We start from the raw sequence: 23,799 nt of genomic DNA, 5'->3' as shown, positions 1-23,799 counted from the left end.
GCTAGTGCTCCCGGGAGAGAGTGACATCATCTTAGGGAATGCACAGCTGGACATTGAAGAAAGGAATTTATACTACATTTAAAAATTAAGCATCCTATCCATGGTTTTATGGATATTGTTGTGTTAAGGCCAGGTTGAATTTTCTTGAACGAGTCCATTTAGGAGCAGTTGAAAAGCAAACCAACATGAAGCACAGAGTAAAAGCCCGTCGCCAGAGTGGTGACTTTGACTCTCAGCAGCCCCGTGTGCGTCAGAGTAGAACTGTGTCCCGCGGGGCTATCGGTGGCGGGGCTTTCGGTGGCTCTTTCAAGGCGCCTCAGGGTACACTCAGACCTTCAGCCTTTCAGTCGGGGGATCGCGCAGGACTCCTTTGCACCCACTCCTTTGCACCCACAGGTATTACGAGCTATAAGAAGACTGGAGAACGGGGCCCTCTCATGTCCAAAAGGCCCTGGCTTACACTAGGAACTTAACCACTTTCAGTTCTGAGTTTGTTCCCGCCCCAATCCCACCCCCGCAGAGAGCAGTTTCCACTCTTGTAGCCTTTCTTTCCCCAGTGGGCCCTGCTGGTTGCCATAATCAGAAAAGCCCCCAGTGAAGAAGGAGGCACCTGTCTGTTTCCTTGAGACGGACTGCCCCCGCCCCCACCTGACTTCCCCCTCCCCGGGAGGGTCACCTGCTCTTACCTTTGTCTTCAGGCTGGTTTGTTTTCTACTTAAAGAGGTTATTCTTGATTCTTCTCATTTGGGGTGGGACTTATTTGGTAAACAATGACTTTAAACAGTCGTTTGCAGTGAGACTGAGCTGTTTATAGTTTAAAAAACAAAAGCAACACGCCCTTAGCGCATTGTGCTGAATACATTCCCACTCAAAGCAACCCTGTAGGGCAGAGCAGAGCCGGCCCTCCAGTTTCCAAGGCTCCAGGAGCAGACAGCGACTTCTCTCCCCACAGAGCGCCTGGGAGATAGGGACCCCAGCCTTGCATTAACAGCTGAGCAAGGAACCGCCGTACCGTAAGGGCTCCATGTTTGGGGGGAACCCTCTAACTGACCTGGTTCAGGACCTTGAAACAGAAAAAAGTCTTATATCACCTTGTTAGTTCCACTATAGACAGGTTTCAGGGTCCAGCCCTGCTATACTTAACAACGGACAGTTTCCACTAACTGAAAGCTCACAAAATTTGAAATGCAGTGGACTTTGGACAGGAGCAGGGCGAAAGTTCACACTGCAGACAAGTCACTGTGTCTCACTGATCGCAAAATTAGTACTTGAACATTACAGAAAATAGTTTTATTAACTACAAAAATTTATCTTTGTAACCACACATTTCTTCGGCTGGTTTAATAATCAGAGAAATCATTGTTTGAGGAACTGTTTATCGAAGCTTACTGTGGGTAAGAGAATTTTCTAAAGTCAGCAGGTACGTTCTACACAGTGGCCCCCGTTGGCACCTTTGCTCCTGTAGAGACGGGGAGGGATGCTTGGTTAAGATGAAAAGCCAAGTGGGAGGCTGGAAGTCGTGTCGGCATAGGCAATGGATCTCACCGACCTTCTGGTGTGGTCCTTCCTGTCAGGGTCTTAGGACTTGGAAGCCGAGAAGCATAGGGAAAATCGAGAGAGAGAGAGAGAGAGAGAGAGAGAGAGAGAGAGAGAGAGAGAGAGAGAGAGAGAGAGAAATGCCAGGGAAGACGTGCTCATGCAATGGCGCAGGAAGGAGCCTGGTGATAGGCCAATTCCACACCTTATGTCCTCAATCAGGCAGCTGATCCCTTTCATCTGCTGTGCAGTGTTTTGTAAACAAGTTTTAATATTTTTTAAATTTCTGAGCTAATAGATGGAAAAAACAAAACATGACCTTTTTTGTCCCAAATCACGATGAGATTTTCAGAGACTTTGTAGATAATCATTCAGGATAATGAGCAGCACACAAGCCACCTTTCCAATGTAACACAGCGACTGAATGGGAAATACAAACAGCCGGGTAAAACTAAAAAGGAAAGTAAAATAAGAGAATGCAAGATGAAAAGCTAAGGCTTGTGTAGGCAATGCTCAAAAACCACAGGAAGACGATACTTATATGGAGTATATAGTGTCATGAATTGAATTGTGTCCCTCCAAAATAGGTGCCAACTTGACTGGGCCATGATTCGGAATGGCTTGGCAGTTACACGATGATGTCATCATCCTCCGTGGCGCGATCTGATCTGATCTGATCAGCCAATCAGGTGTAAGAGAAAAGTAGGAAGCAGAAAAAGAGGGCCCTGGCTCGCACCAAAATAAACAAACTCAGAAGAGAGCGAGTCCTTTGGACTCAGGCTCCCCGACTTGAGAATCTCCTAGGCCCAGGAGAAGATTGATGCCAAGACACATGGAGATCAGATCTCTCACTGATGTTGGAAGGAGACAAGAACCCTACCTTAAGGCGGCCAGAGAAAGTCTTCCCTTAAAGCTGTCGCTCTGGATTCAGACCAGCAGCCTCCTAAACGGTGAGAGAATACATCTCTGTCCATTTAAGTCATCTGCTAGCTAGCCGAGACATAGGATCTTCTTTAGTTTGATTTTTGGGGGTGGGGAGCAGTTGAGCCTATTTCAACCTACAGTGCCCCTGTGTGGCAGAGTGGGATTGCCTCCATTGGGATTTCCCTGGCTGGAATCTTCAGGAGAGCAGATTCCCAGGTCTTTTCCAGGACTCCAAGGCTCAGTTGGCAGCTGAATGCTTCAGTGTTGACCCAGCAGGGCTCTCGTTGCCTGACAAGAAAGGTTTCAACTTGCCTGCAGGACCCAGGGCTTATACGACTTCGTGTTTCCACAAAACAAAAAGCCAAACTCACAGCCACGACCACCGAGTCCATGCTGACTCATCGCGACCCTAGAGGACAGCGTAGAACTGCCTGGTGAGATTCCTAGACAGCCCTGTCTTTCTCCCATGGAGCGGCTGGTGCTTGTGAACTGCTGACCTTTGGGATCGAAGCCTAACTAGCCAGGGAGGACAGCTCTCTAGGCAGTTTAGCTCGCTCTGTCTCCACACCAGACATGGGGTTCAAGACAGATAATGCGGTTGTTCTGTGTCCTCAGGTCCGTTCTGATCCCCGGCAACCCTGTAGGACAGAGCAGAATCCCCCCAAAGCCTGTACTCTTTAGGGGAGCACATCGACACTTTATTTTAACTCACACACAGCAGCTAATGGATGGCCTTCGGGTTAGCACCGAGCACTTCACCCTTGGGTTGCCAAGGCACCTTTTAAGATAGAGACTGAGCACTGATGACAGAGTAAAGCTCAGTCACCTAGAACCTGGGAGGCTATCAGAATGTAACAGTGACCCATTTCTACTGCTTTTGTAGCGTGTCTTAAGTGGTTCAAAGATCACGAAGCTGCCCTGGAGTCTAGACTGTGGCCATGGGGTACAATTCCATATCCTTTTGGCGAATGTACCAAAACGCCTCGCAGAACTTGACATCCCTGACTTCCGTTTTGAGACCCAGATTCCTACAGCCCATTGATCAGCATGTTTTTTTAGCTCAATGAAGTGCAAGTCAAAGACAGTGCCTACATGCTGGAGAATGAAATGGCTCCATGGTTCAAAACAGTCAGGTATCCCCTTTCTAATCTGTATTCCTGAACCTCAGTAAAAGTAGCACCCACGACCCGCCGCCCCCACCCCCCACCCAACCCTCCACCATATGTCATCCTCCAGATAACTGAAGAATGTGCTAAGAACGAGGGAGACCACTGCCTATTTTCAGAGCAGTTTTTTGTCTTAGCTATTTTTTCTTTGAAATTTATACACTTGGGAAGAAGAATATAGTGTTCACTATCAATATGTGCTGTCCCCCATCCCCCAAAAAAAGAGCTTTAAAAATATCTTTGTGTTTTAAAACACATGTCTATGTCTAAATATTGGGAAAACTCAGAAAAGAAGCACAGTCATAATCTCACCTCACTACACCCCGACCCCATGTCCCCACCCCCTGCCAAACAACGTTTGGGTGGGCTTCCTTCCGGTCTTTGTTCTGCTTGTTTAGATCTTTGACCTAGTTTCAGACCAGGGGGCTCCAAAAAGTTCATGGAAAAATTCCTTTATATTTTCTTTCTTTTATTCAAAAATCATTTTTTTGGGGGGGGCTCGTACAGCTTGTGTTTTCATCTCATTCCCCACCCCTGCTCCCCCCATGAGTGGCTTGAAACCCCCTCGTAGTGTGGGAGGAGAAGGCAGTTGCTGTGGAAGAAGGTCCAGAGAGCCAGCTAAGCAACAAGGAAGGAATCCCGCTGGCCATTTGCCTCGCTGTTTGAACGCACACACTGTCACCCATCACCCCACTGGGTGATGCAGCAGGTGAGCAGCCTCAGAAACCTAAGGTCCAAGTGGGAAGAGAAGGGCATTCATTGCCCTTTACCAGCTGGTTGGGAAGGGGGTGAACCATGATTTGAGGTCTCTGGGGTTTTGGTGTGTTTTGTGTTTTTTTTTTTAGATTTCCCCCCTATAATCATTTCTATTGCCCTTTTCAATTAAACTCGATGTATCCACATTCAGAAATTCTGTTGGAGGCCTAGGACTTGACTTCCTGTGGTTTATTGTAAGCTATAACGCACATGTGTAGTTAATGTGCCTTCCGAGCTCCCAGCTTGGGAACCTTGTCACCATCACATGCACAGCAGTCTGTGCACCGGGCACCAGCTTCCTCTGTTGCGGGCAGCTGGCATCTGGGGCACAGAGGCGCCTCCCTGGCTGTCCTCCAGCTGAAAACACTTACCTCTTCTCATGTACTTGAGGGCTTGCCTCAGCCACCCAGGACGACTTCATAGCTGTGTTGATAATTAAATCAGTGGACCCTCGCTGGAAGTTTGGATGCGCTAACAGTTTCCATGTAAGTGTTACCTTAGGTCATCTGGTTCTTGCCCTCCTGTGATCCCTTGACTAATTTCTTTAACCCGCGAAAACAAAACAAAACAGATCTGTATTTGCAAAAGGGTTTAATTTTTGTGGAGAGGCCTGGTGTCGCGGTGGTTCTGAGTTGGGTTGCTAACCACAGCCAGTGGTTTGAGACCACCAGCCTCCCCATGGGGAGAGAAGAGGCTTTCTTCTCCCGTAAAGAATTACAGCCTTGAAAACCTACAGAGGCAGTTCCACTCCATTCTACAGAATCGGTTCTATGGCAGTGAGGTTTTTTTGGTTAGATTCTGGGGACCTCTTTATTGATTTTTTTTTTTCGGGGAGTGAGAGCCTTTGGGTGGCGTAAACAGTTTGAACTCAACTACTCGTGTCAAGGTTGGTGGTTTGAACCCAGGCGGCCACACAGTTGTAGAAAGGCCTGGAGCCCTAGTTCTGTAATATGGGAGTCACCACCCTTTTGTGTAAGACAGATTTAACAAGCAGATGAAATCTCAGAAAGCGTGGAGACGATGTTAAGTCTGAAATGAGATTGAAGGGGGCTGCAGGGTGCTAAAAATGAAAAGAAAATTGCTGAAGAAGGGAAAAGGAGGTGATGCAGAGAGAAATAAGATCTTTTACCTGAAAGATTACAGGAAATGCAGAAATTTCTGAATTGAGCATTTTAATAGAAATAAAAATATTTCTATGCCAGTGATGTTTCCATGTATATTAATGAAAATTACCATCTCTGATGATTGATTTTTTAAACAGGCCTCCCAACATTCTAGAGCCAATATTCCTTCATTTGGGTGTCCTGGTCAGCTCCTATTTTCAAATATTACTGAACAACGACTATTTTTTAAATCAACACTTTCACAGATAGTTTCTAGAGTTTTTCTTGTAAAAAAACCCACCGTGTTCAACCTAGACCTTGGACATTCCAAGCCACATCCCCTCATTAATCATCATTTTTACCTCATTGCAAGCAACCTGGTAGTTTGGCTTGGAACTTACACTGATGTCGGAGTTCTAACACCACTTGTTACCGGATTTTATTTTATTTTCTCTTCCACGGGTAATACATCCGTGTATATAATGGTTAGACAAGCAACAGGATACCTGCTGCGACCACTGAGTCTATGGTCATCTACCATCTAGGCGACCCAAACGATTGCTTCAATTTCCATGTAGGTTGAGCTCTTACTTCATCACCATCGACACTGTATCTGTCACTCCTGAGTATAATTGTCACCAAATCTTTGACCAGCATCCTTCTAACTGCAAATCCCACTTGGATTGCTCTTCAAAACATGACGCCCAAAGCTGCAATTGGATGTCAATGATGAGGCAGCTACAGTCACGAACCCTAGCCCATCACAAACAGTGGTCAACCCAGCCCAGCCAGGTGTTTCGGTAAGCACCAAGCAACCAGACCCTTCTCTGTCTCAAAGTAACTGGGTTTTTGTTGTTTTGTTTTATTTGGTCAAGAATGAAAATGAGAGGTCTTAACATTAATTTTTTCCAAATCATCCTGTTTGTCAGATGCCTGACCTCTCACCTAGATGCCTTATGTCATAACAGTAACAGGAAAAAGTCAACCAACAGACAAACAAATAGGAAGACTCTTTCATCATTTGCTGCCCAACCAGTGTCAATAAAATTGTCCTCAGCTTCCCTCTCTTTCCCCTCCCCCACTCCTTGAGCAATCTCAAGATTGCTCTGTGATTTCAGCTCTGTTGTTCTCCCACTGGGAACACCACCTCTTCCATCTGTGGAAAAAAGCACATCTTTCTTGGGTTTCCAAGGACCAGCTTATCGGTAAAATGAAATCAGTGATGGCCTACCTGAGCTCATTTTCAACCCTGAACCCTTTGCTTCGGGCCAGCTCCATGAGGAAGGCTCTGCGGGTGGCTCCCATTTTCTTCTCCAAAATGAAGAGGACCAAATCCCGAAACTTAGTATCTTGAGGAGTGGGGGCCATGGATATGCCCATCTGCCTGGCTCTCTTCTTCCTTGGGCCTGTGTGGGCCATTTCCGGTGGATCTACGGGAAGAGGCTGCTGCTGCTTCTGGCTCTGGCAGCAAGTGGTGTCTCCCAAAGGGAGGGCAGAGCCTCTTCATTTACGAAGAGCTCTGAAGACAGCCCACCAGCAGCCTGAAGCCAGGACAAGCCACCATAGGCACCTCCCTGCTGACAGCTTCCTCCTGAGGAGTGAAAGGGATTTTCTAGCAAACTCTGTTCGGTTCATTTGTCCAATAGGAAGAGAATCGTGAAATCAGGAGGTTGACCTTTTGCTGACATGGACATACTCGCCTCAGAATACCCTACGAGGAAGGGAGAGGAACATCATTGCTCCCGTTTTTATGTGGTTGTTATATTTCAATTTGCCAATGCCCCTCTGTTTTTGACTCGTCCCTCTTAACTTCCTACCTCACTTATATTCTCTTCTCCCAATATAGGCGATCATTGCGATGAGTTTTATTTCTGTAGTTTTTGTGGATTTATAGGTTGTGTGTACGTGTTATGTTACATCAACGGCATTCTGACATTTCTCATTCTGCTGATCACTTGTTTGTTTGATTTTTGCTCAGAACTGTTTTTCAGATCTACCCACACTGTCCACGTTCTCCAGCGTGCTTCGTGGTGGACGCTGGCCATGTTTCCCCAAGGTTGGTACATTTTATACGTGAAGAAACCAAGGAGGACAGTTAAACCCCAAGGTTCGAGAGCCAAGGGGATGAAGTAGAGTTTGGCTTTAATTCACGTCTTTTGACTCCAAATCTTATCTATCTCAGGTGTTATTTGCCAGGGGACTAAAGTTATCCAAAAGAGCAATGATTGTGATGAGTAAGCATCCTCCTGGTCAGGATCATATAGAGGGGGAAGCATTTAAAAAGTGCCCAAGGGCAATCCTATGTTGGGTTAGGTGCATGCCTTGTACCCATATCCTGCACATTCTTACTAATGAAAGCACATGTCAGTTTGTGTTTTCATGATATCATTCCTTTTATGTCTCCCTCCATTAGATTTCAAGTCCTGGTGAGGCAGAAACCACATCGATTTTATTCAAAATTGTCTTTAGCACCTCGTATATTGCCTGGTACAGCTAAAACCAGTCCCAACCCATTCATAATGACCCTGTATGGTTTCCAAGGCTGCAAATCTTTAAACAAGCAAACGGCCATATCGTTCTCCATGGAGCAACTGGTGGGTGTGAACCATTGACCTTCGAACTATCAGCCTATTGCTTAGACACTGCCATCAGGGCACCTCCTGGTACAATACACATCAGGAGATATTTGTAGAATAAATGAGAATTCAAATAAAAACGAAAGTTACTATTCTTGTTATCATTATCATTCATTTCTTATTAAATACTTTTACATCTCTTATCGCAACCCATACATTCATCCATGGTGTCAACCACATTTGTACATATGTTGCCATCATCATTTTCTAAGCATTTTCTTTCTACTTGAGCCCTTGATATCAACTCCTCATTTCCCCCTCCCTCCCTGCCCTATCATTATCATTTTTAAGCTTTCAGTTTGTTGGGGTAATTATGATATGCATCTTCTATCGTGAACACCCTTCTCTAGCTCACACATCCCCAATCAAATGTCCCTTCATTATGGACAAGTACAATAGAGTTGTTGATTCATCAGACTCCCTGGGTTCAACACGCAGACGTCGATGAGCTTTCTAGGCAAGTTACCCCAATCAAATGTCCCTTCATTATGGACAAGTACAATAGAGTTGTTGATTCATCAGACTCCCTGGGTTCAACACGCAGACGTCGATGAGCTTTCTAGGCAAGTTACCAAACTCTGTCTCCTTTTCATCATGGATGCCATGGGGCCATACGTTTCTAGACTGCAGTTGCTTATGAGGCCTATATGTGCACTTCAGAAGAGTCTGGCGTGCAGCAGGTAACCGGGCTATGCATTGCCACCCTCATAGTTACCCAGGTCTACTTCCCCTTCTCCTTGTTCCCCCCTCCCTTCTTGGCTCTCCTCCTGTGCTCCCCCAAACAGTCTAGGTATTTCTGACAGCTTCCCATTTGGATGTTTGCTTTCCCTAGACTCCTCCAAAGTAATTGTCAGGCTCAAGAACAGAACAAGGATCCCAATGAGACTGACAGGGCATCCTCTAATGACCCCCAACATGACTTTCTGTGGACACCAGCCCCTTGAGGTGTTCCATGCAAAAGAAAAGGTCCTGTAGGGAATAAAATTTAGGGAAATCAGACTCGACGATCTATAATCTACGTTAGAACAGGAAAGGCTTCCGGGGGTCAAGAAACCAACTTCATTTAACCCAACATGTGGCCAATCTGCTTGCAATTTGTTTCTTTTGTAAAAACACTTATAAGCACCCTGTTTGATTACAGCCAGGAATTTTGGTGGTTTGGGGGATGCACCAGCCTGGTAGCCACTCACCAGCTGTGTAATCTTCCACAGTTCCTTAACTTCTGGGAGTCTCAGCTTCCTCTCCGTAAAGTTGTGGTCATGGTGTCAACTTCTTGGCATTGTGTGCAACATGTAAGATAACAATCAAACAACCCACCTGATGCATTGCTGGTGTCCAGGTACTGTTCCGTCATCCCCTTTGTCCTGCCTCTGCCGTGTGCTGACAGACAAAACTGATGTGCCTCAGTTGGTTAGGTGAGGATATGCACAAACCCGATTGGACAGCATTCGCATACAGAGTTGTTATTCTTAGTTTAATATTGATTGTTTTCTCTCTCTCCCCCCTTGGGTAACACTTGAGATCCCTATGAGCATTCTCAGAGATCGTTATCATTGAAAACTAGCTTACGGAGCAGTGCAGAAGGGTTCGGGTTGCAGGTTTCCCGTGAACAAACATTATTTTTATTCTTATGCATTTTGTCCTGTGTGTGTGCACTAGGAGAAGTCCGTTTGAGAGGAAAGACTTCTGCATCCGGCAGTTTTATTTTCTTTTATATCAAGCCATAGATCTGGGAACTTTGCCATCTTTGAATGTGTGGGTAAGATTTTGTTTTCGTTTGGTTTTTAACCAAGCACCAGCTTCCTCTGTGCCTGAACAGCTGTGTTTGGCTCTTGGCAAGTGTCTTCTGGAACTTCTAACTGCCTCCTGGGGAACACAAGTAATGTGGACTTTCTTCAATGACAAAAATCTTGGGGGGTATGTTGTTGACAGTGAGATATGTATCCTTGGTGCTAATAAATAAAAGAAAAGTCTATAATTTAATGAAAACTTGCTTGATACAATTGAATGTTATAAGAGCTGTGAGAGCCCCCAATAAAATGATTTTAAAAACTCGGGACCTCACCATCATCTATAGATGAAAAAATGTTAGCTTCAACAGGAAATGGATATACAAGAAACTTATTTGTGAATTCTAGTCTTCTTCTGCTTCTTTTTAAAATGTATGATTGTGAATTAGATGAAGGTTTACGGAACAAATCAATTTTCCATAAACAGTTCGTACATGTTTTGCTTCACTGATCACAACTTCTGGAGAGTAGTATCACTGATTTCACTCCCTGTCCACAGGGCTTCCCATTTCCAATTCCCCTTCTTCCCTAACCCTTCCTGTCTTCTGAATGGACTTAGTCCTTAGGTACATGCCCACCTTTGGATCTCAAATGTCCGATGGTTCTTAGGAGTGTGTACCACCTGGCTAAAAATTGAGCAAAGGAGGTGAGTTCAGTCCCAGGCCTGAAGGGTGACTAAAGCTTATAGTTGTGGGGGTTCCACTAGTCTTCGTATGTCCAACAAACCTGTTTTATTATTTTGAGTTTAGTTCCACATTTTTCTCCCATTCTATTCGGTACCTTCTAATGTGATCCTCTTCAGAGCAGTTGGTGGTGGTGGTTGGGCACCATCTAGTTCTTCCAGTCTTGGGGTCATGGTGAAGTTCTTGCGGCCCATTAGCTCTTTGGACTAATTGTTTTCATCCATTTTTTACTTTCTTCACTCTTTTTTTGCACCTTAGATGGCCACTCACAAGCTTTGAAGACCTCAGTTGCTATATTCCCCAAAGCAATAAGGAGAACACTGTAATTGTGGACTTGGTTGTATCGATTGACATGGGTGTTCTCCTGAAACTCTGGTCCTGAACCTTCAGGCTCAATAACTCATCTCCTCTTTATTTTCTTGTTTAGATGCTAAATATTATTCTAAATTACATGACAATGATGAAGTATTTCCCAAAATATTCATCTTTATTCAGAAGGACACCATCCTGACAAAACTCATCTCCACTCCTCAGAATCTGTTGTCACATTTATGTGAGGCTTTGGAATGAGAGCTCTATGCCATTATCTCATACTCTTCTCCATAGATAAGAGATGCTCTTGTTTCAGGGCACAGCTGATCATGCCTACAATGATTTTGATAAAATACCTAGTTGCCATCACCTTTCCTTAGCTCCGGAGCCTGTGATTCCCTTCTTCTTGTTGTTGTGGATATGCACATTCCACATATGAGTCTGACATTCCAGGACAGCCTCTTTTACAGGCTGTGTGCCTTGATGCAAGCTATGATGGAGACGTGCTTGGCTGGACCCACTAGATGTTTAAATGCCTCGTGGTCAGAACCTGAGACTTGTCATCCTTCTCCGTCTCTTTGCCGTGGGCATTGATTTCATCCACCAGTTGTAGAAGGGGAGGTCAATTGTTTTCAGGAAAATCAGGTTTGACCTGACCTCAAGTACAAAATAACTTAGAAACAGCTCTAGATGTTGAAGCACCTGAAGCCGATACCAGTTAGAATGTTCTCAGAACAATGGAGGTCTTAGTTTGGGATGTAGTCTTTATTAAAGGGACCCTGGAGGTTAAACAGTTAAGCCCTAGGCTGTTTACCAAATGGCTGCCTGTTAGTTCAGTAGGAGCAAGACCTGGTGTTCTGCATCTGTGAAGATTAGAGCCTGGCAAACCATAAAGGGTAGAAACGCTTTTTAAAAGGGGCCACTGAGAGTCAAAACTTGATTCCATGCCACCTAACAGCAACAGTCTTTATTGAAAAATATTAAATGCTACAACATGGGGAGGAAACGAGAAAATATAAATATTTCCCTAGAAGAAAAGTATGACTGGGAGAACAAGGATTTTATTAGAAAACAAGCAAAGCCTTTGAAGGTATTTGAGCAAAAGCAGAATGTGATCAAAATGGTGCTTTAGAAAAATTAATTAGGTAGTAGTTAGTGAACATGATAGGTCCATGTAGAATTCTTGCTTTCCATGCAAAGGGCCTAGACTTAACTCTCAAGCAATGTACCTCAAGTACAGCCACCACCTACCTGTCAGTGGAGGCCTGTGTGTTGTTAGGATGTTGAACAAGGTTCATGGAACCTGCGGACTATGAAGAAAGGCCTGGTCACCTACTTCTCAAATCATCCAGTGAAAACCTATGGGTCACAAAGGTCCTGTCCTGTCGTGCACGGTGGCCTACAGACACCAATACTGATGGGATGATTGACAAAGGAGAGAGAAGAGAAGCTACTAGGAGTCCATTGTGAACCTCTAGCCACGAGGTAGGCAAAGATGTGGACTGACACCATTACAGTGAAGGATGAAAGAGAGAAGAGAATCAGAAATCAGTCTGAGGATTGTGTGTGCTATTGGACCAAGGAAGAAGGAGTCAGCAGTGGATGCTTGGGGAAAGGCATCAAGTGCTGCCAACACCCTGGTGACTCCCAGATCTTCATCTTTAGTCCTTTTCTCCTTTTGGAGTCTTGTTGTTGTTGGTGGTGTCCCGTCAAGTTGGTCCCAACTCCTAGTGATGCTGTGGGTGACAGAAAGAACCACTGCCCGGTCCTGTACCACCCCACGATTGTTATGTTTGAGCTTATTGCTGCAGCCACTGCATCAGTCCATCTCCTTGATGGTCTTCCTCTTTTCACCGACTCCCGCTTCATCAGACATGATGTCTATATCCAGGGACTAGTCTTTCCTGCCAACATGTCATTTCTTCGGGACCAGGACCTCCAGGCCTGAGGAGCACAGGGTTGCTGGGACAGGAAGCAAAAATGCTGCAAGTGGATCACTAGGAGTAATAGTGAGTGGTGCCACTCCAGCTTCCACCCCTTGGTTCCTGGACCCATAAATTTTGGCTATTGGAGACAACAGCACCATATATTTATTGGCCGCTGGTTTAGAGCGTATACAGCTTCCTGGAGAACATTGCCCCAGCCCCGCAAGTTGTTGCCACCTAGTTGGCGCCGTAATTGTGTCTTTAGGAGCCCATTCCATCGTTCTATCAAGCCGGCAGCTTCAGGATGATGAGGAACATGATACGACCAGGAAATGTATTGGACAGGGTTCTCTAGAGAGACAAAGCAGATTGCTAGTAATTATATATAAATATATTTATAAAGATAGATATATAATTCAAGAAATAAACCATTAAATAATATACAGATAGATAATACAAGAAATTAACAGTTAAATTATAAAGCAGTGAGACACTAGCAGTCCTTCAAGTTTTGAAAGCTGCCAGTTGCCAGTCCCCGTCTGTAGAGAGAGCTGGGGTATATATACCCAGGCAGCAAATAGCAAGGCAGGTCCCCAACTGTCATCAACTGTCAGTCCCCAGCTCCAGAGATGAACATTCCAATCTTGTGGGCTTAAAGGGACCTCAACTTACAGCGACACAGTTCACAGGCTAGGCATCCCACATGTAGTGTACCCCTTTAAACTGAGGCACAGAACAACCAAGGTGAGGCTCACTGAGTCATTTATCCCTCTGCCCTTCAGTTAATCCTACTTGTGTTTATTGGCCAGGCTGGCACAATAAACTATAGCAATGTCACAAATATGTGAGACAAAATCTCACCATCCTTGAAACTAAGGAGCATTCTGGCTTATTCCCTCCAAGGTAGACTTGTTGGTTCTTCTGGAAGACCATGGCACTTTCAGTATCTTCATCCCCACCATTCTTGAAATCATTGATTCATCGTCAATTTTCCTTACGCACTGTCCAACTTTCACATGAGACGCTTTCACATGAAACGCTTGGGACAGGTGTGCCTTGATGTCAAAGTAACACCCTTGTGCATCAGATTTGCCCCATTCAATTTCTTGACTGCTGCTTCCCTGAGGACAGATTGTGGATCCAAGCAACATGAAATCCTTGACAACTTTGATCTTTTCTCCATTTATCATGATGTTGTTTATCGGTCAAATTGCGAGGATTTGTGTTTTCGTGACATTGAGGTGTGATCCATACTGAAGGCTGAAGTCCTTGATCTTCAGCAGTAAATGCTTTAACTCCTCGATTGCAGCAAACAAGGTTGCATCATCTGCATCACACAGGTTGTTAATAAGCCTTGCATCTGTTCTGCTGGCGCAGCCTCTTGATATACTCCAACTTCTCAGATTGCTTGCTCCATTTGCAGCTTGTATAAATATGGTGAAAAGATACAATTCCGATGCTCAATAGCCTGCACTTTTTAGCCACGCAGCAGTCCCTCGTTCTGTTTGAACGACTGCTTCTTGGTCCAGTACAGATTCTGTATGATACAATGAAACGTTCTGTAATTCATTTTTCTCAATGCTATCCAGAATTTTTTAATGATCCGCACAATCCCAGTGTCTTTACGTAGTCAATAAAGCATAAGCAAACTTCTTTTTGTCTTCGTGGTTTTCCGTCGAGACCCATCTGACATCAGCAGTGCTATCCCTTTGCCATCTGACATCAGCAGTGCCATCCCTTTGCCATCTGACATCAGCAGTGATATCCCTTTGCCATGCCCACTTCTGAATCCAGCTTGAATTTCTGGCAGCACTTGGTCTGTCCACTGCTGCAACATTTTAAAGATGATCCTCCTCAAAATTCTCCTTGTATTTCATGTTATTCAGTAATTTCTGCATTCTATTTATTCCTCTTTGTTTGGAATGGACACAAATATGAATCTAATTCTGGTTGGTTGACCTTCCAACTTTCTTAGCATAGGCGAATGGGTGCTCCAGTGCTTCACTGGCTTGTTGAAAAATTCAATGGATATTCTGTCAATTCCTAGAGACATGTTTGTTGCTCAAGCTTTCATTGGACCATGGGCTTGTTCTTTGGACTTCTGTGTTGTTAGGTGCTATGGAGTGAGTTTCGACCCATAGCCAGGGCGGGGCTGCCCTCACATTCATTGCTGTCGATGAGCTCACTGTTTCCGCCACTGTGATGACCCGTCACATTAAGGGCCTTCTTCTATTTCACCAAGCCGCTGCTTTTCCAAGCATGCTGTCCTTCCACAGGAACTGGCCCCTCCTGATAATGTGTTCAAAGTATGTCTTAGTCTGGGTTGACTAGAGAAACAAATTCATAGACATTCATATGTTTATAAGAAAGAGCTTTATATAAAAGAGCAATTCTATATTAAGAAAACATCCCAGCCCTGTCCAGATCAAGTCCACAAGTCGGATATTAGCCCATATTCTGTTACCAGTCTATAATTTTCTCTTCAGACTCATTCAACACATGCAATGACACCGAATGCAGGAAGATCGCAGGCCAGTGGGTGGAAAGTCTTATGGATGCAGTGGCGGTGGAAGCATCTCAGCACTGGCGTGGGTTTTCATGTGGCTCCTCCACTTCCAGGGCTGTGGGTCCATCAAGTGTCTCCATGTGGCTTGTCAGCAAGAAGACAAGCAGAGTGTCTGTGTGTATTTGACCTCCAGTGAGCTATTTATAGCTTTTGCGCCTCCAAATGAGGTCATCAAGCTGCAACCTGATTGACAGACTGGACTCCACCCCTTCGCAAGTTGACAGGAGATTATGTAACTGCCACAGTATCGGAGGGGAAGTCTTCCTTCCGAGGAACATTCTGGCTTTGGTTCTTTGGTTTGTTCTGTTGGCAGTCTCTGGTCATTTCATTATTCCTCATCGTTAATGCCATTAACTCAAGGCACCAATCCTTCTCTGCTCTTCCTTATTCTTTAACCAGCTTTACATGCTCGGGAGGCGATTGGAAATAGCATGGCTGGGGTCAGGCAACACCTGAGACCTCAAAGTAACATCTTTGCTTTTAACACTTTAAAGACATCTTTTGAAGCAGATTTGCCCAATGCAAAACATCATTTTGTTTCTTGACTGTAGCTTGGGTCTTAGATCCTTAAAAAACCTCACTCAAGATGCCTCCAATGGAACTCTTACCGCCACTCCCCAAACGTCCCCTTCACCCGTTGTCACCAGACCCTCCAATGTTCCCTTTCTCATGTGCTGGGGCTTCTGATGTTGTCAACGAATCTTATCTCTCTCACTGCTGGAGTATGAGTTCATTGAGAAATAAATAAACACAGAGGCCGGAGAGGTGGGGTGGCCTGTGAATCTTTAGGAAGCAACTCACTAGAAAGCTGTAACATCTAAATACAAGTAACGCAATCAAAAAAAGGACCCAAAACTTGAATGGGCAGTTTACCAAAGACAACATTCAGAGGGCCAACAACCATATGAAGAAATGTTTGTGGTCATTAGCAATAAGTGAAATATGAAATGAGATATCACCTCACACTTATAGAAAAATTCACTAACAGAAAATGATAACTTTTAGCAAAATTCACTAACACAGAAAATAATAAATGCTGCAGAGGATGTGGAGAGATAGGAACGTGCTCTACATTGCTGGCGGGACTATGGAAATCAGCATGACACTTCCTTATGCAAATGCAAATACAAGGACGCTGTGCTCCAGCAGTCTCACGACTGGGTATATACCCTAGAAAAATAGAGAATGCAACACAAACATATACACACCTGTTTGTTGAAGAAATTTCCATAATAGAAAAAGACATGGAAACAACCAAAACATCCCATTATAGAGGAATGGATAAACAAACTCTGGTACATCCATACAATGGAATATTATGCATCAATAAAAAACTATGACAACTCTCAAACACTACAAGACATGGACAAAATTAGGGAACATTAAGCTTAGCAATCACTCTTACAAAGATAAATATTTAATATCACTATTATTAGAAGGAAAATCAAGGGGAAAGTAACATTTGTACTGCAAAAGGTAAGACTTTGGAGACTATGAGGAGGCCAGGGATGGGGTTGGAAACAGAGAGGGGAAGAATGGAATACTGGGAGGACGGGAGGGGGAGGATGGGGGGGGACCATATTATGCAGGGTGGGGGGAGGTGGGTGCTTAACAGGCTATTTTTGGTTGATTTCATTTTTTGTTGAAGCTGAGCTGTGTAACTATATAGTATGCATCCGTCTTTTTTTTAAATGAGAGTGGAGGCTGACAGACTCCAGATTTCTTACCCCTCAGACATCAATGTTGGTTTCAGTGGCTAAAAAAGAAGACTGGAGAATAGATTTGGAGTCTTCAGAGACAGGCAAGTTCATATCAAACGTATGAAAAATAAAAACAGACGCAAGCAGCCTGCCATGTCCTAGAACAACCAGCCATCTGTTTCTGCCAGCTACCACTAGGTGCTCAGCACCCCGCAACAATCCGAGTCGCTAGAGCCACTACGTGCCTGGAGACGTTGGCTTATGTCTTTGACCTCTACCATCAGGAAACACCTACCGTAATTGAGAAGCTGTTGATATCATAACACCACGACCTAATAATAACCACCACCTGTGAATGTTTGCTTGAGACATGATTATTCTTACATTCACTCTTTTGAATACCGTGGAGGGCATGCCCCCCTCGCCCTGCCCTAAGAACAGTGCTCCAAAAGGGGAACCAAAGGCTGGGAGTGGCGGGTAGGAATTGACACAAAAATGAAGGCGGGTTGTGGGGAAACAAGGAGGTTAGGTTTGGATCACATCTTGGAGAAAGCTAACGGCCTGTGTTGGCACTCCGGAGCCAGGGAGAATTTCTGAGCAGAACCGTGGCAATCCAGCAAGGCCACAGAAGGATGCGCCAGCAGAGATGTGTACGGCCGTGTGGAAAGGGGAGACCTGGGCCAAGCCCCAGCTGCATTCATCAGGAGGGAGCTCAGGAAAGCCTAAACTGGTGCTATTCATTCATTTTGCAAATATTCATTGGATGCCTGCTATGTGTTACGCATTAACTAGGCAAGGAACACAGAGTGAATAAAACAGACCCAAAACACGGACCTCATGGAATCCCCTTTCTATCAGAGGAACATTCAAGCAGAAAAATATCGTTTAGTATAAAGCGATTGAGGAGCCTCTAGTTGCTCTATCAGATAAGCACGGACCTGCTCATTGCCAGGTCATTGAAAACTACCAGCTGCTTCCCGGGAGAGAGGTGAAGTTATTTGCTTCCATAAAGACTCACAGCTTTGGAAATCCTACATATGGATGCTGTGAGTTGGAATCAACCTGATAGGAGTGGGTTTGTTTGTTCTTTGTTCATAAACCCCTTGCCATTGAGTCCGTTCTGACGCCAGGCAGCCCCATGTAGAATTCTGCTCCTTGGGACTCTTACACGCTGTGATCTTTTAGCAATGGAGCAGTAGGCTTTCCTTCCAACGTGTTTCAGAGTGGATTTGAACTGCCAACCTTTCAGGTAGTAGCAAGGCACTTACCTCTTGACTCCACCTAGGGACTTCCTTTCATTCATTCACTGCCATTGAGTCCATTCTGACTCCTAGTGACCCCAGTGGACAGAGTACAACTGCCCCTATGGGTTTCCCGAGAGTAGAAAGCCCATCTTTCTCCTGCAGAAAGGCTGGTGGTTTTGAACTACTGACCTTTCGGTTACCAATCCAACATGCACTCCACTACACCACTAGGGCTCCTGGAACTTCCTACAACTAACGATACACAGATAACTAAATTATATATATATATCTATATACTGTATCAAATAGAGTAGGGTGATAAGTGGCATGGGAAGCGATATGGTAGACAAAGGGACTCAGACATGCTTCGGTGAGGCTGTGCGGCAAATTGAATGCAGATGTTTAGGAAAGCATTTGCTAAAGCCAAAAACCCACTACCATTGACTGGATTCCATGTGGAATTTCCCCAGAGGGTGTCCAAAGCTCCGTGGAAGTCTTTCTGGAAGCAGGTCGCCTCATCTTTCTCTCTCTCTCTCAGAACAGCTGCTCAGTTTGAACCACTGACGTTCGGTTACTGGCCCAGTGCTTTGAGCACTGTGATTCCAGGGCTCCTTAAACTCCAAGTAGATGACATCTGAGCCCATGGCAGTGGGAATGGAAACTAGAGGGCAAACGTTGTAGACCAAGGAGGTAATATGACAAACAATGGGAAAAAGTAAGTAGACAATCATTTAGACAATGACTTGGAAAGCAATCGGACTATAAACAGTAAGCTCTTTGAAACCAAGCTGGGAATGTTTTTATTTATTTTATGTTTAGGGTCGGCAGTCAGTGGAGAGGTTCTGGTTTTCCTTAGTAGCCTCACCTGAGAGGTTTTAACAGCATGCAGTCGTATTTGTAAGTCCAGGGTTCGGGCCAGTCTCCGGTCAGAAGGAAGTGAATTCAAGGTGAATGAAGGTTAGTAGAGTAAAACCTGCAAAATCCAGAACCTTTGTGAAGCAGAGACCTGTCAGGGAAGGAAAATGCGAATATTTCCCACTAAAACAAGTGATAGAAGCGTGGTTAGGACGGCACCTTTCGGCGGCAGACAACTTGTGCGACAGGTGGGAACAAGGCAGCCCTCTCGGGTCCCAGCTTTCACAAGTTACCCTGTGATAGTGACAGCCTCTACTCCCAGTTACTCAGTTCCTTCCCCTCCTGCTCTAAATATACATCATCAAAGCCAGGGGGTCCCCTGTAGTGTGCATTATGGGATGCTGCCTGGACCCCTTTCAGAATGAAGGTTCTCAATTTCCCCGCTGCTGGGAGTGTTGGAAGCTGAGGTTCACTGCTGCTGTTGACCCTGGAGCAGGGGACAACAATCCTGAAGGGCCCCCCTAGCTCCAGACCATCTGTGGGATTGGCTGAGACTTGTGCTGTGACCACGGTGTCTTTTACCTGCTCCCGCAGCCTCCTCTAGGGTCTCACCGACATTGACCCCAAGGCATTCCCAGGAACTTCCTGTACATTAATCTCAGTCTCAGAGCCAGCTTCTCTAACTTATTCTATGTAGGTGGTCTTCTGTCCCTCCCTTTGTTAAGTGTTCAAGCAAGAATGATCTTCTCCCACAGCCCCTCACCTCCTTATGGCAAGGAGGGGCCATCATGCATCTACAGATGGAAACACAGGTTCTTGGGCAAAGATGGCTCTCTCTAATTATAGGGTTACGGACTCCAGTTTGGCAGCGAGAGCGATTCAGCATTCTGTTGATGACACACTCCTAACCCGCAGACGAGAAGAGAGCACCCAGGCCTCCAGTGCTGGTGGCACACAGTTGTACCAACAGTGGTTTTACTGGGGATGCAGCCAACCCCTCTCTGGCCCCTCCCAGGAAGTAACAGTCTTTTATCAACACCTGGGAGGAAAGGGGGGTTAAACGGCCCCACAGAAACAATCTCACATTAGTAAACACGATATCAAACTCTGTTCATCATCAAACAAATTTGAGAATTTCATCCTGTCTGCGTTTCTCAGAAAGAATCATGGTGTGTGTGTGTGTGTGTGTGTGTGTTGCACAAAATCTTTTTATTTTTAATGGTTTTCTTGAGATATGATGAACTTGTCATACAACTCAACACTTCAACTATATCAAGGAGGGTTGTGTGTTTGTCACCACAATGCAACGTGAGAACATTTTCTTCCTGCTGGTACTCGTTCCTGTTGGGGTGTCTTCATACATCCACCCATCCTGACGTCCCTGTACAGAAAAACATACAAAACCAAGGCAAAAAATTAAAAGGATCCAGCAGCAATGACCAAATAAAACAGAGCAAAAGTTCAAACAAAAAGAAAGCAGAAAATGTTTTTAAAAAACAGTATCAATCCAAAGTGGGTCCAAAGGGATAACGAATGACAACGTGTGTACATCCTGCCTAACTCCAGCTGCTAAAATCCACTTGACAGTGTTCTTTGTGTGATATTAAGGCTTTCGCCTCCCAGACTGTGGTCGGTGGAGATTCACGGGAGACAGTCCACACAGGGACTCCGCAAACAGATTTGGGGCTTTCCACTGTTATCTGTAATGCTCCGCAAACTGGACTTTAGACTCTAGGTTCTGATATCATTTCCTCCTCTGGGTTTGGATTTTATTATTTACAATATTTGACTCATACGGGCTGGTGTGCAGCTTCCATGTGGACTTAGCTGACTCCTAAGACTTTAAGAGCCTAGGTGCTATATTTTAAAATAATCGGGCATCAGAATGAATCACCTTTGTTTGTGAGCAATTGCTCATTTTCTAAAAACATCACAGAAATTGATATTCAATATTTTAAAATGGCAAAGACAATAGATTGGTTTATAAACCCTAAAGGCAAACCATTGGCTTTGAGTCAGTGAACCCCTGTGTTACAAAGTTGAACTGTTCCTTGACTCTAATCCTGAAGGAAGTGGGTAGCCAGGCCTTTCTTCCCTGGTACCGCTGGGTAAGTGAAAATCCCATGTGACTCTATGGGTCTACTGCCCCATAGGATTTCCAAAGCCGTGATCTTTTCAGAAAGAGATACCCACACCTTTTCTATAGAGAGCTGCTTGTGAATTTTTAATTAGCAGTCAGATGTGGAAGCCACTGGGCCTTCAAAAAAACTCAAACAGACTACTCATTGCCATTGAGTCCATTCTGACTCAGAGTCACCCTAGAACTCTGCCCCCTTCCTGGGGGGTGGGGGGGACCTTTATTTCACAGACTAGCCATGGACTCCTAGGGCGTGGGCTCCAGCAGCTTGGGCTCCTTCCCACTGGTCCACAGAAAGTGGGCCTATCTTGGGGGGTCAGGCTGGCGCTGCAGCTGCACCCATGGGCCCTTCTCCTTTGCCTCCTTCTTCAGTCGCTGCCTGGGCTCTTCGAATACTTCAAGTGCTCCGTGCACAGGCGAATTCTCTGGGTGAGGATCTTGCCCTTGACCTGCTGGGTCACAGTGGTGCCTGTGGCGTGCTGGGTCACGCTGTAGATGCGTCTGATTCTGCCGTGCTCACGTGTGCAGCCTCCCCTTCTGGACAGTGTCCATACCCTTGATGTCCACATGTCACCTCTCTTGTAGATTCCCACGCAGGTGGCTTCCTAAAGGGCCTGCGGAACTTGCAGCGGGGGCCTGAATTGAGCATACAAAATGGAGTGACCGTGGACAGCAAAGAGCTGACAAGAATAAAGAAGTAAACAACAACAACACAGCTGACAAAAAGGAAACCTGGCCTGGCCGGGAACCAAGGCTGGCTGTCGGATGAAGCACCACTTTTGACTTACCCCCCTTCCTCCCCATCCCCACCCCCATCCCCACCCCCCGAGCCGCTTAAATTGTACAAGCATCCAGCGAGGAGCCCAGAGGGGTAGAGCTAGCCTCTGACCGCATCAGTGGAGCAGAAATCTCCCTCCCTCCCTCTGGCTGGTCAGTCTTGCCTGTTTTCCTTGACTTGCTATTGTATTGGTTGGCATGGGTGAATGGCCGTTGGAATAAACTGGTTCAAAGACTGTCTGGCTCATGCTCGTGAGAGAACCTGGCCTCGCCACTGTGCGAAGCTTAGAGACCGAAAGGTCGCTGTCCTGGTGTGCAAGCCGACTGATTCCTAAGCCACAGACGAGGGAAGGCAACCTGGAGCTGATGGAGTCCTAAGCTCTGTCTTTGGAATTGTCATAAGGTGTTCAAGGCTGTGTCCCACTTGATGTTCGTCGTCTTGGCGGTCGCTGAAAGATGGCGGTTCCAGCCAAAAGGAGGAGATAGTAACTTTTTTCTTTTTAAAATCTTTTTATTGAGAGCTCTCACAATGCTTATTACACGCCATACATCAATTGTAATCGGCACATTTGTACATAGGTTTATTGAGCCCTTGGTATCAGCTCCTCTTCCTCCCCTTTCACCCGTCCCCTGGTGACCCCTTGATAGATTATAGATTATTAGTATTTTCATGGTTTCTGTTGTTCTTTCTCTTGGAGGGGTGTGTGTGATTGTTGTCAATCATTGTGATTGGTTTCCCCTTCTTCCCCTCACCCCCTTCCCATCTGGTACCGCTCTTCCCCTTCCTGCTCCCGGGGTGCAGTTGTCTACAGCTGCGTATATGCTCCTGTCTAGACAGTGACTTCTTATGGGAGTAGAAAGCCTCATCTTTCTCCTTCCGAGAGCAGGTGGTTGTGCCCTGCTGACCTTGTGGGTAGCAGCCCAGTGCACAGCCACTACGCCCCGGGGGCTCCCTGCCCCGTAGCCTCCCTGTGTGCACTAATGTTAGCGATTGCCACTCGGTTCCATGCTCTGAGGGGAGAATGTGCTAATTTGCACTCCGTTTACACACCAGGAAAGTGAGAATGGACCTGTTTCCTCACACTTCACCAATACAGCGTGTTCCCAGACATTAGGATCGATTCCAAATCTGCCTTGAGCGGTGCGGGTGGGGGGACATCCGTAGAATTTTCATTTGCATCTCCTTTAATATGAGTGAGGATGGATATCTTTTCATCTAGTTAAGGACTGTGTGTAATGGTGCAAACTATTCATTTATATCGTCTGCCTATTTTTTCTGTGATTGACTTGTGGGATTGGTTTATATATTTAAAAATCAGTCTTCGTTCTCTGTATAGGGCACCCTGGTGGAATAGTGGTTGTGAGTTGGGCTGCTAAGGACAAGGTCGAGAGTTCAGAACCACAAGTGACTCTATGGGTGTAAGGCAGAGCTTTCTACTCCCTTAATGAGCTACAGTCTCAGAAACCCACAGGGACAGTCCCACCCTGTCCTATAGGGTTGCTGGAAGTCAGCACCCATTCAATGGGAGGCGAGGTGAGGTTCTGTGTAGACCGTAGGTTGCAGATATTTTTCAAGTTTATTATTTGCCTTTTGGCCTAGTAAATGATGGTGCTTTTTTATTTGTGCAGATTTTATTTGACATAGTTAAGTATATCACCCTTTAATGGCTTCTATGTTTTGTGATATTT

At 45.4% G+C, this 23,799-nt stretch overlaps 1 protein-coding gene across 1 annotated transcript in view; it reads right to left on the bottom strand.

Moving 5' to 3' along the window:
* DNTT (DNA nucleotidylexotransferase) overlaps positions 1–9,475 on the bottom strand; it is a 41,852-nt gene extending 32,377 nt beyond the window's left edge. The window contains exons 1-2 of the mRNA XM_075533448.1: positions 9,439–9,475; positions 6,717–6,915 (exon numbers count right to left, since the gene is read on the bottom strand). Coding sequence (XP_075389563.1) covers positions 6,717–6,915; positions 9,439–9,475 — 236 coding nt within the window. The remainder of the gene's footprint in view (positions 1–6,716; positions 6,916–9,438) is intronic.
* Positions 9,476–23,799: the final 14,324 nt, after the last annotated feature.

The sequence above is a fragment of the Tenrec ecaudatus genome, chromosome 16 (genome assembly GCF_050624435.1).
Source record: "Tenrec ecaudatus isolate mTenEca1 chromosome 16, mTenEca1.hap1, whole genome shotgun sequence".
NCBI classification, from domain to species: domain Eukaryota; kingdom Metazoa; phylum Chordata; class Mammalia; order Afrosoricida; family Tenrecidae; genus Tenrec; species Tenrec ecaudatus.
This window is presented reverse-complemented; position numbering and strand designations above follow the sequence as displayed.